Source organism: Mercenaria mercenaria, chromosome 4 (assembly GCF_021730395.1).
Source record: "Mercenaria mercenaria strain notata chromosome 4, MADL_Memer_1, whole genome shotgun sequence".
Classification (NCBI taxonomy): Eukaryota; Metazoa; Mollusca; class Bivalvia; order Venerida; family Veneridae; genus Mercenaria; species Mercenaria mercenaria.
The window spans coordinates 100232303-100243179 of NC_069364.1; the positions used below are offsets into that span (position 1 = coordinate 100232303).

The 10877-nt window shown below is 37.6% G+C and overlaps 1 protein-coding gene across 1 annotated transcript; it reads left to right on the forward strand.

The window, feature by feature from the left end:
* Positions 1 to 1983: 1983 nt before the first annotated feature.
* Positions 1984 to 7333, forward strand: LOC123553609 (uncharacterized). The gene is made up of 6 exons (XM_045343291.2): positions 1984 to 2536; positions 4249 to 4402; positions 5054 to 5270; positions 6247 to 6329; positions 6555 to 6658; positions 7044 to 7333. The coding sequence occupies exons 1-6, from the start codon at positions 2378 to 2380 to the stop codon at positions 7242 to 7244; spliced, it is 918 nt and encodes a 305-aa protein (XP_045199226.2). The 5' UTR covers positions 1984 to 2377; the 3' UTR covers positions 7245 to 7333.
* Positions 7334 to 10877: the final 3544 nt, after the last annotated feature.

Consider the following 10877-nt stretch of genomic DNA (forward strand, 5'->3'; position numbering starts at 1 on the left):
CCTGTGTAATATCTGAGAGTCTTTGTATCTTGATCTCGGAATCGTAGCGTCTAGCTGCAGTAGCACTGTATCTGCGTTGTATTTAAGAATCTCAGTACCTTAACAGCCCTAGAATCGCATTGTCAAGCTGCATTCCTGAACAGCCCTGGAATCGCATTGTCAAGCTGCATTCCTGAACAGCCCCGTAATCACATTGTCAGGCTCCATTTAAGTGGTTACACCTGCGTTGTGACTGTAGGCTTTCTGTAACAGCTTCGGAATCCTACTGACCAGTAGAAATAGAATCTATAACATATGAAAACCGTACAAAACATGTTGCGTCACAGTATCTAACAATTTTAAAGCCGTGAAAAGAGTCTAAGTATCTAACAACTTTAAACTTACGGACGTGGTATCTCAACAGCCTAAGACTCTTAGTATGTAACAATTTTAAAGACGTCGTATCTCAACAGCCTGAGACTCGTAATTTGTAACAATTTTAAAGACGTGGTATCTCAACAGCCTAAGACTCGTAATTTGTAACAATTTTAATGACGTGGTATCTCAACAGCCTATGAATCTTAGTATGTATCAGTTTTAGAGACGCGGTATCTCAACAGCTTATGAATCTTAGCATGTATCAATTTTAGAGACGTGGTATCTCAACAGTCTAAGAATCGTAGTATGTAACAATTTTAATTATGTGGTATCTGAACAGCCTAAGACTCATAGTATGTAACAATTTTAATGACGTGGTATCTCAACAGCCTAAGAATTGTAGTATGTAACAATTTTAATGATGTGGTATCTCAACAGCCTAAGACTCTTAGTATGTATCAATTTTAAAGACGCGGTATCTCAACAGCCTAAGAATCGTAGTATGTAACAATTTTAATGACGCGGTATCTCAACAGCCTAAGAATCATAGTATGTAACAATTTTAAAGACGCGGTATCTCAACAGCCTAAGACTCGTAATTTGTAACAATTTTAATGACATGGTATCTCAACAGCTTATGAATCTTAGTATGTATCAATTTTAGAGACGCGATATCTCAACAACCTAAGAATCGTAGTATGTATCAATTTTAGAGACGTGGTATCTCAACAGCCTTTGAATCGTAGTATGTAACAATTTTAGAGACGTGGTATCTCAACAGCCTATGAATCGTAGTATGTAACAATTTTAATGACGTGGTATCTCAACAGCCTAAGACTCGTAATTTGTAACAATTTTAATGACATGGTATCTCAACAGCTTATGAATCTTAGTATGTATCAATTTTAGAGACGCGATATCTCAACAACCTAAGAATCGTAGTATGTATCAATTTTAGAGACGTGGTATCTCAACAGCCTAAGAATCGTAGTATGTATCAATTTTAGAGACGTGGTATCTCAACAGCCTATGAATCGTAGTATCTAACCACTAGAGAAACGTGATATCTCAACAGGCCTAAGAATCGTATCTAACCACTTTAGAGACGTGAAGTTTCAACAGCTCAAGAATCGTTTAACAGCCGTAAAATCGTAGGATCTAAAGATGTTAGACTGAACCAAATGTAAAGATCTCTTTTTAAATAAATATGACATATTGTTGAAGAAACGTGTTTAAAATAATACTTATTTACAAATTTTATTTGAAACAATTCCCAAACTCGTTAGTTTAATAAACTCTGAAAGTGTTACCGAGTGGCCTATCTCAGTACTTTTCATTGAAAGGCGCAAAAAAATCTTCAGCATTTTGACACTGCACCTGTTTTCCATTCTATATAAGGAAATATCCTCGACAAATAATGTTTTGAAATATTGTTTATTTATCGCATTACAAGTTACGCCGTTCCTAATACGAAGTTCATTGTTTAGTAATTTATCAAACGGCTTAAATGATGTATAGTAAATATTATCTGCCAATGAATATTGATAACATTTTGTTTCTCGCTGCAATGCCTATTGATTGGCCGACCCCAGTGAACAAATATATCAAGTTCGGTATGCGATCAGTCTTAAAATAATTGTTTCAGTAATTAAGGATTTATTTATACTGGTATACATTTGCTGAATTCTGCTGTTAAGCTTTAAACTAAAAAAAATGGTGAAAAGAGTTGTTTTAGGATCGGTCCGAAAGTTGAATTTTTAAACATGTGAGAAAAAAAGAAAATCTATAAATTAGTGAAATAAAAATTTGGAAGTAATAAACTTTTATAAAGATATACAAAAGCATACAAGAACTGTTACATGTTAAAAGCTGTGAAACTGCCACAAACTGAATCGATTGGAAATACTTTTGCAATAAAGAACCTTATATGGAACCATTAATATCCTGGTGCTATGTTTAATCAGCTAACGAAAATGTCAAATCGCACTCAATCAGGCTTGTAGGAACTTAAGAATTCAAAATGAGCGGGAAGCGTTCAGGAAAGAAAGGAAAATCGCGGGTGAGTTTTGTCGAAGTTGAGAAACCAAAGACAAGACTGGACATAATGAAAGCCGAGTTGGACCAAATGAGGAGACGGGATGAAGAAAGGGAGCGTATATATGAAGAACATAGACAGCAGGTACGAATGTAGAAGAATGTTTATTTAGTTTACAAAGATCTGTTTTGTTCCGATTGTTCTTAAATTCATGTAACTTTTGTTACCAATGATAAACAACAGTTACAGCTCTCAGTGATCATCCTATGTTCGCGCTGCTCATTGAGGTTCGGACCCATACCTTACGGGATACTGAATCGACCACTAGATGCCACTACACCAGACCTCTTTTTGTGCGTTTAGAGGTGAAGCAGAATAAAAATTATCTGAAACAATGTGCCTGAAGCCATGACAGTGTATGCATTATTAAACGCAAACTGTAATTGTTCATATAATACTTATACAGTTCTGCATTTTCCTGGCTGAGAAACGACCGAAGCTGGCCGGCGACGTTTGCTTGTCAAACTCAAGCAAAAAAGCGGAGCCATACTAGCCAGTTTCTACCAGGCAGGATATGCCGGCCGGCTAATTTTGGAAGAAGGCGAACTTGTAAGGTGTCACAGTAGATATAAGATGGCTGATAATATTCAGTATACAAGCTAAGGAGGGAAGAAATTATGGGGAAGATGCATAGCCACTGCTACTTATATGCTTGGAGCAAAAAAAAATGTTTCTAAATTTCACGAAAAAGTCATCGGAAACATTTTGTAATTTTACTATGAATATCGGTCACATTATTTGTATATTATTTCATTATTCTATATCTATTTCATTTATCCAACTGTGAACGTTTATTTGCAACACGTGACCGTACAATATATTACCGTATTGGACGCACGTCCGTACAAAAATCCTGTATTTTTCCGTATTTGGACGATTCAACAGTCCCATGTTAAACATACGATAAAGCCCGAAACGCGTGAAAATATTCCGACTGTAAATCGAGTGAAGCAGGCGCTCTGTTTGATTATTATTATTATTGTTATTATTATTATTATTATTTTTATTATTATACCAGATTTATATAGCGCCCTTTTCATGATAAACACGTTCAAAGGCGCTTTACATATAGCAAACGCAGCCACACAGGGCGCGAAATTCATCCTCTACTAGCACACACACAGAAGGGACAGAGTGAGATAAAGACTCCCCCCCCCCCCACCCCCGAAGAAGAAGAAGAGATAGAGAGAAATCCTTTATACGTCTTGAAATCAGAAAAGGCAGAAAAAGAATATTCAGTGAATGATTTTTAATTAAAACTAAAATAAAATAACACAGTATTTACACTAAGGGGTACCAAATGTTTAAAGACTCTATAGTTCTCACTCAGTTTAATAAAACTGAGTGAGAACTATAGAGTCTTTAAAATAAAATAGATATAGAATAAAAAGGTTATTTAATATTGTACTGTACAATACGAGATATATTTGGACTCGTACCCAACTGGGTAAATCATATTGGACTCGCCTAGCGGCTCGTCCGATATGGTTTTCTCAGCCTGGGTACTCGTCCAAATATATCTCCGCATTGTACAGAACAATGTTAAATAACCTAATATGCTCCTTCAGCAAATTCGTTTTCCTTGACATCTTCAACGACACCAATCCATCTGGCGCATGCTGATTAATGTAGTTTGGAAACTTTTACGACGACAGTCTGGAAAACGGATTCTATATGTATCACCAAACCGCTCAAATCAGGCATGTTTCTATCTGGATTCCTGTCTAACAAGTGTGTAACGTTGATGGATTCGGTCCCAAAATTTATCTAAATAATATGTTCAATTATTTGTACAGGAAATCCGTAAAATGCGGGAGAAGATGGAAGAAGAGCGTAGAGAGAAAGGCTTGCAGATATTACCAGACTCAAGGTTGAGTAAACAAGAAATCAAAAAGATGCTGTATACAGAGGAGAAGGATCTCAATAAAGAAGATCTCATGAAACAAGCAGGTAAGTGTTGAAGTCAGGAGACACTTAAATAATAAGGTTCATCTAATGCCCACGGAAATCAACTTGTGCTTTCCTCATAAATATCTTGGGCGCATGCGCATGTCGGGTATACTATGAATTGTACCCACGGCATTTTTTTTTCATGTAAGGGACAAACTTGCGTTTGTCGATGACCATTAAAATTTATCAACTTTGTCGTGCGCAGGAGAAAGCTTTGGTATGCTTACAACATATTAAGTTGTTTGGTGCCCATGCGATAGCTCCGATTTACGCAAGTAGATTTATATAATTTATAGTGACTAACGTGATCTTTGTTGTTGTCTTTTTCTTTTCAAACAGAAAATGTTTCAAGTACAGCAGCAAATATATTTTTCACAACGTTTTGATCAGAAGAAATCGTGTGCGTACAATCATGTAGCTAGAACAGTTGTCTCCCTATTTTGGATTATTGCGAATTTTAAGTTTTTCACTCTATTTTCCCGGGTAAGAAGACCAGTGGGTTAAATCTGAACCTCTTGGCAGAATGAGCAAACAAACTTTAACTGTCCGAACTCGGTCTTAGATGAAACTGAGAAACACCAGTGTAAGCGTGTTATTACTAATTAGGTGTCACTATTATTACTTGATAGAAAATTGTTCACTCCCTTGTAGCGGAAACTGCTCAAATGAAGAACGAGATCAGTATGAAACACGGAACACACATGAAAAAGAAGGCCCCGGACTTAATGAAGCTCGCGGAAGAATTTGCCACGCCCAATAAAACGTTAAACACATTCGGCCTGCCTGACAGGGTAGTACGAGAGTTGACGCTAGATGAGATAATGGATATGAAGAAGGTGTTTGACATGTATGACGTCGCTGGTGCTGGGTAAGAAAGATTCTCTAACTGAACTAAACAAAACTGAAAAGCCTTAACTCCCGTCACGTACACGTACCAATTATATATAACAATCATACAACAATATTTTGCATCAAATCGAACGGTTATAGCCTATATAAAAATACGGATGGAGTTGACGTCAGTTTGTTTCATGATCAAATAATCGAGGCCTTCGAGTGTGTATTTTTTTGCCTGGTTTATCAGAGTTCAAAGTTCAGATGCGCAGGAATTGAACTACGATGGCGTTAGCCCGAGTGGTGAAATATCCAAGCATGTGAAAGACGAACCGTGGTAAATCAGACGTTACACCACAAGAAGGTCTTCATTGGTTTCATTCTTACATGCCTGAAATATGTTGAAGAAATGTTATGCTGGACTTCATTTATCCGAGTAGTAATGAACCGGACATCGTGCGGCGATTCATCGTTTATAATTGTCGTCATGATGTTCCTTACCGGTCCGCGCGTCAACCGATTTAACTGGCAATCAAAGCAACCCAGGTTAGAATAGGCTACTTTGAGACAAATAAATTTTCATTGGTTCTTTTTCCGTATGCATGGTATGTTACTCATTTCTCCTTTGATTTGGAGGACCTTGTGTGTATGATTAGAAATGTCAAGTATTTCGTTCACATGAACGTATAAATAAGCACTGTTATTATGTCGGTGCGACGTTAAACCCAACAAAACAAGCAAACGTATGCACGTACTGTATTTATCATTATTGTATCGTGAATGTGAAACATATTATGTATGGTCGTATAAAAACTTTGGACACACGTTTCTGTTTGATCTATACCCTTTTCTAGCAGACAGACAACTAGAAAAATTCCGGAGTGGTTGACGTTGGTCCGACTTAATCTTTCTGTATTTATGCGGGGATCTTATTTGTTTGTTTTTGTATTATTAGTTGTGTATTATAGTGCTACGGGAACTAATCTGTGACTACTTACCGCTTTTTCCAGATACATAAGTAAAAAGGCTGTAAGAAATTTGTCAGCAATACTTGGACTGAGAGCCAGCAAAGACGCAATAAAAAACACCTTAGGTAAGTTACACAGTTTTTAAGAAATCTTTTTTTTTTTTTTTTGTGGGAAAAAAAAAACAAACAAATTTTGAAAATTTTGTTTTTCGCTCAAGTTTCTGTTCATTTCTGTTTACACATGTGCTGCAAAGGGTATCTTATTTACTTGATTTTTAATACATTACAAATGTATATTATTAAAATTTTGTGTATTCAATAAGAACTGCCGTGTTTTGCGTCTCATTTCAGATTCTTTAATAAAAGACCCTGCTGGAAAAGTAACGTTTGTAACCTTCCTGGATTTTATTATTAAGAACCAAGAAGGTAGTGATCCATTTGAAGAGGCTCAGCAGGTATATTTTATCATTTATATAACACACAGGACTACCACAGTTTGGTAAATTATACCAGTCACTTACCTATCGACAACACTATTCAGCTTCTCCATTTTGGTACATTGTATCTTCTATATAAACACATTTACAATATAATGTTGCAAACAATATTTTGAAGCCAGAAGTTAAATGAAATATAATCTGAAATTCTGTAGTGGTAGATATATCATTTAGGCTGGTGTTTTGTGTGACCTTGTGACTGTACCTGTTTGGTGGTCTTTCGGACCAGGCTGGGTCACAAAACCATACTGTACCAGAACGCAGGCTAATTTAACAGTTTCATATTCCTTCACATGAGTGCAACCCGAAGAGTGATAACTCGAATATTTAACTTTCATTTCAGTGCTTCCGAATTTTGGACAGGGAAGACAAAGGTTATTTAACGTTTGAAGACATTCGAACAGCAGCAGACGAAGTTGATTGTCAGCTGTCAAACTGTCAGATACAGGAAATGCTTGAAGAAGCAGACACAAGTGGGAACGCTGAAATTGAACTAGGAGAGTTTGTTATGATGATGCTAAGAACTAGTGCATTTAAATTCTAGTGTCTTAATTTCAATTTTACATGAACATTGTAGTATTTTGAAAAAAATGTTAATATAATGTTCTCATTTTAAATGGTTAAAAAGTTGTATGTTGTTTTATAGTGTTAGTTCATCTTCCATTAAGTTTTGGTTACAAGATCTTTAACGGTCTTCAAGTTTGATTATGCTGCAAAGACTTTGCACATATTAATATCAGTTTGCACAGCGACCGCCATCTCATCAATCAAGGCCGGATACACAATTGTATTATCCGATTTGTTAATCTGTCCGTCCGTATTTCCTTCTGGTTAACTCTTCCCCTTTTAACCGTTGGATTTCATTTAAACTTGGTAAGAATGATCAGCAATAACGTATCTATTTGCATAATTGGGATGTTCTGGTACAAAACAAAGGTATCATCTCTTGACCACAGACACTCGTGGTCTGAAGTTTGATTGCTGCAAGTGTAAGTACTCATAAGTCTCAGTCACTGTGATGTTGACCGTTTACCTCCTGGCCCAAAAGCAATAGGGGTCATCTGCTGGCCATTTGATAGTCATAGCCAAATGATAAGAAAGCATTTTTTGTTAACGTTAACGTTTGACTGATCCATACAATAATGCTGATTATCTACCGAGCACAGGACATCATCCTTAAACGTTCGACTGTCCTATAGGAAATGCGTTCTCCAGTTATCACTCGGAAACCCGTTTTCAGCCTCGGGGTCAAGGTGACCTTGACTTTTGCCTCCGAAAACAGAGTCATCTGTTGACAACAGGCAATCATCCTATGATGTTTAAGCGACAGTCCTAATTCAGGACATTGTCCAATTATTTTCTGAAACCGTTACCATGCAGTCTCTAGCTTACTGTTACTGTTACCTTTAATAACAAACGATGACAGAAGCCAGGCCTCTCTAGACGCAAGATTTTGACTCCTTACAAAAATGAACAGGGGTAATTTTAATCTAGTGACCACATGCAATCATCCTATGAATGTTGACTTCTGTCCAGTGATTGCTTGGAAACTGTTTTTATTCTAAAGATAATGTGACCTTCACCTTTTCTTGTATTGCTGGATTTAGGGACACACCTCACACAGGCCATATGGCAACTTTTCAAGCTTTTGATGGTGGAGGAAGAACCAAGCTGGCCCTATAGGCATTGGTTCAGGTATAGTTCAGCACCATGGAAGTAGTACCTCCCTTTGTAAGCTAACTGGGTGGCTTCCTTAAATCAAGAATTTAACACCCAAAGCGAAGTTTTAAACACACAACGGAGAGGCTCAAGTGATTCAAAGTCGGGGACCTTGACCTACTGACCCACAAAACAATAGTGGTATCTACTGACCACAGGCAATCATCCTATGAAATTATTCAGACAGGAGCAAATAATATCCCACAATATATGATATTCCCTCCCTTACACGACTTGATATCATAACGGTGTATTATATTACCTCCCTTCACTTGATGCCTGAATAAAGAGGTAATGCCATATGCTGTGACAACTTTAAATCATACAAGGGAGGCACATGGACTTTTATGCCACACACAGGATGTAATATAAGATACAATGACAGATAATACAAGTCAAAAGATTTCCTGCGGCCAGAAGTTATACTGCAGACCAGAAATTGTTATGGATGTATGTGCAACCACTCGGCCTAAAAAGTAACTTATGGGTGAATAGCGTGCTTGTTTTTTTATTATACCATTACGCTTTAATTTAGGATGTATTATTCCATTCTACATGTTTTACAAGTAGATCTATGAAATATGTATGTTATTATTTTGAGCAAAAATAAATATATTTCCCTTTCATGTATAACACAACTTTTAGCTGAACTGGTCACATTTCTAGACTATTGAAATACTTTACTAGAGCTACCACAAATGTGATTCATACCTTCATCTGGACTTTGTTGACATATAGAGCAAAAACATCATAGGGCCATAATCCAGGAAACAAGGCAGTCTGAAAGACAGCTAAATCCCCCGCCACTGCTATGGATAGTGAAAGGGTAAACCTTTGATTTTAGCTGTGACCTTGACCTTGAACTGACATGGCCGACTCATGAATTCTGCACAACGTCTTGATGAGGTGATCATTTGACCCAAGTTCCATGAAAATCCTTGAAGGGGTTTAGGAGATACAGAGCTGAAACCTTTGACCTTCAGTTGTGACCTTGACCTTGAGTTGACATGGCTGACTCATGAGTTTTTGATGAGTCGATCATTTGACCGAAGTTTGATGAAAATCCTTGAAGGGGTTTATGAGATACAGAGTGGACACAAAATGGAAGGCTCAAACCTTCGACCCTTAGTTGTGACCTTGACCTTGAGCTGGCATGGTTGACTGATAATTTCTGCACATCGTTTTGATGAGGTAATCATTTTACCCAAGTTTTATAAAATTCCTTCAAGGGGTTTAGCGGACACGAAATGGAAGGCTCAAACCTTTGACCTTCAGTTGTGACCTTGACCTTGAGCCGACATGGCTGACTCATAAGTTCTGCACATCGCCTGGATGAGGTGATCGTTTGAACCAAGTTTGATGAAAATCGTTCAAGGAGTTTAGGAGACATTGAGCGGACACAAAATGGAAGGCTCAAACGTTTGACCCTAAGTTGTGACCTTGACCTTGAGCCGGCATGACTGACTCATGGGTTCTGCACATCGTCTTGATGAGGTGATCATTTGACCCAAGTTTGATAAAATTCCTTCAAGGGGTTTAGGAGATATAGAGCGGACACAAAATGGAAGGCTCAAACCTTTGACCTTGAGTTGTGACCTTGACCTTGAGCCGACAAGGCTGACCCATGGGTTCTGCACATCGTCTTGATGAGGTGATCATTTGACCCAAGTTTCATGAAAATCCTTCAAGGAGTTTAGAAGATAAAGAGCTGACACAAAACGGAAGGCTCAAAACCTTTGACCCTAAGTTGTGACCTTGACCTTGAGCCGGCATGGCTGACTCGTGGGTTCTGCGCATCGTCTTGATGAGGTGATCATTTGACCCAAGTTTTATCAAATTCCTTCAAGGGGTTTATGAGTTATAGAGCGGACACAAAATGGCAGGCTCAAACCTTTGACCTTGAGTTGTGACCTTGACCTTGAACCGACAAGGCTGACTCATGGGTTCTGCACATCGTCTTGATGAGGTGATCATTTGACCCAAGTTTCATGAAAATCCTTCAAGGGGTTTAGGAGATATGGACCGGACACGATTTTGTTACGGACAGAAGGACGGAAGGATGGACGGACGCAGACCATTCCTATAATCCCTCCGCCATGGCGGGGGATTAATTAAAGAGTAATTATTAAAAAAGAATCCCTTATGCACAACTAGGTATCAATATTGATCATTGCTGAAAGTTTGAATAAGTTATATGAAATAATGAATGAGGAATTCAGGTCACCATTTCTCCATATATCACACAGAAGAATAAATTGCCTGAAAATTATCTATGCCAGCTATACTGCCAAAATGGTGTTCCATAAATGCGAAAAGCTAATCGCATATCGGCAAAAAAATCATGTGAAAACACCCGTGTGCTTCATTACTTGTTGCTTTCGAATGTACTACACTGTTTTAAGACATACAGGAAGTTAAGATTGTATGGCCATTTTCCACCTTTAACTTATCACTATAC

Coding starts and splice junctions, on each gene's coding strand:
- LOC123553609 (XM_045343291.2), top strand. CDS start 2,378: ATGAGCGGGAAGCGTTCAGGAAAGAAAGGAAAATCGCGGGTGAGTTTT. Junction 4,403..5,053: donor AGATCTCATGAAACAAGCAG/GTAAGTGTTGAA, acceptor ACTCCCTTGTAG/CGGAAACTGCTCAAATGAAG. Junction 6,659..7,043: donor CATTTGAAGAGGCTCAGCAG/GTATATTTTATC, acceptor CTTTCATTTCAG/TGCTTCCGAATTTTGGACAG.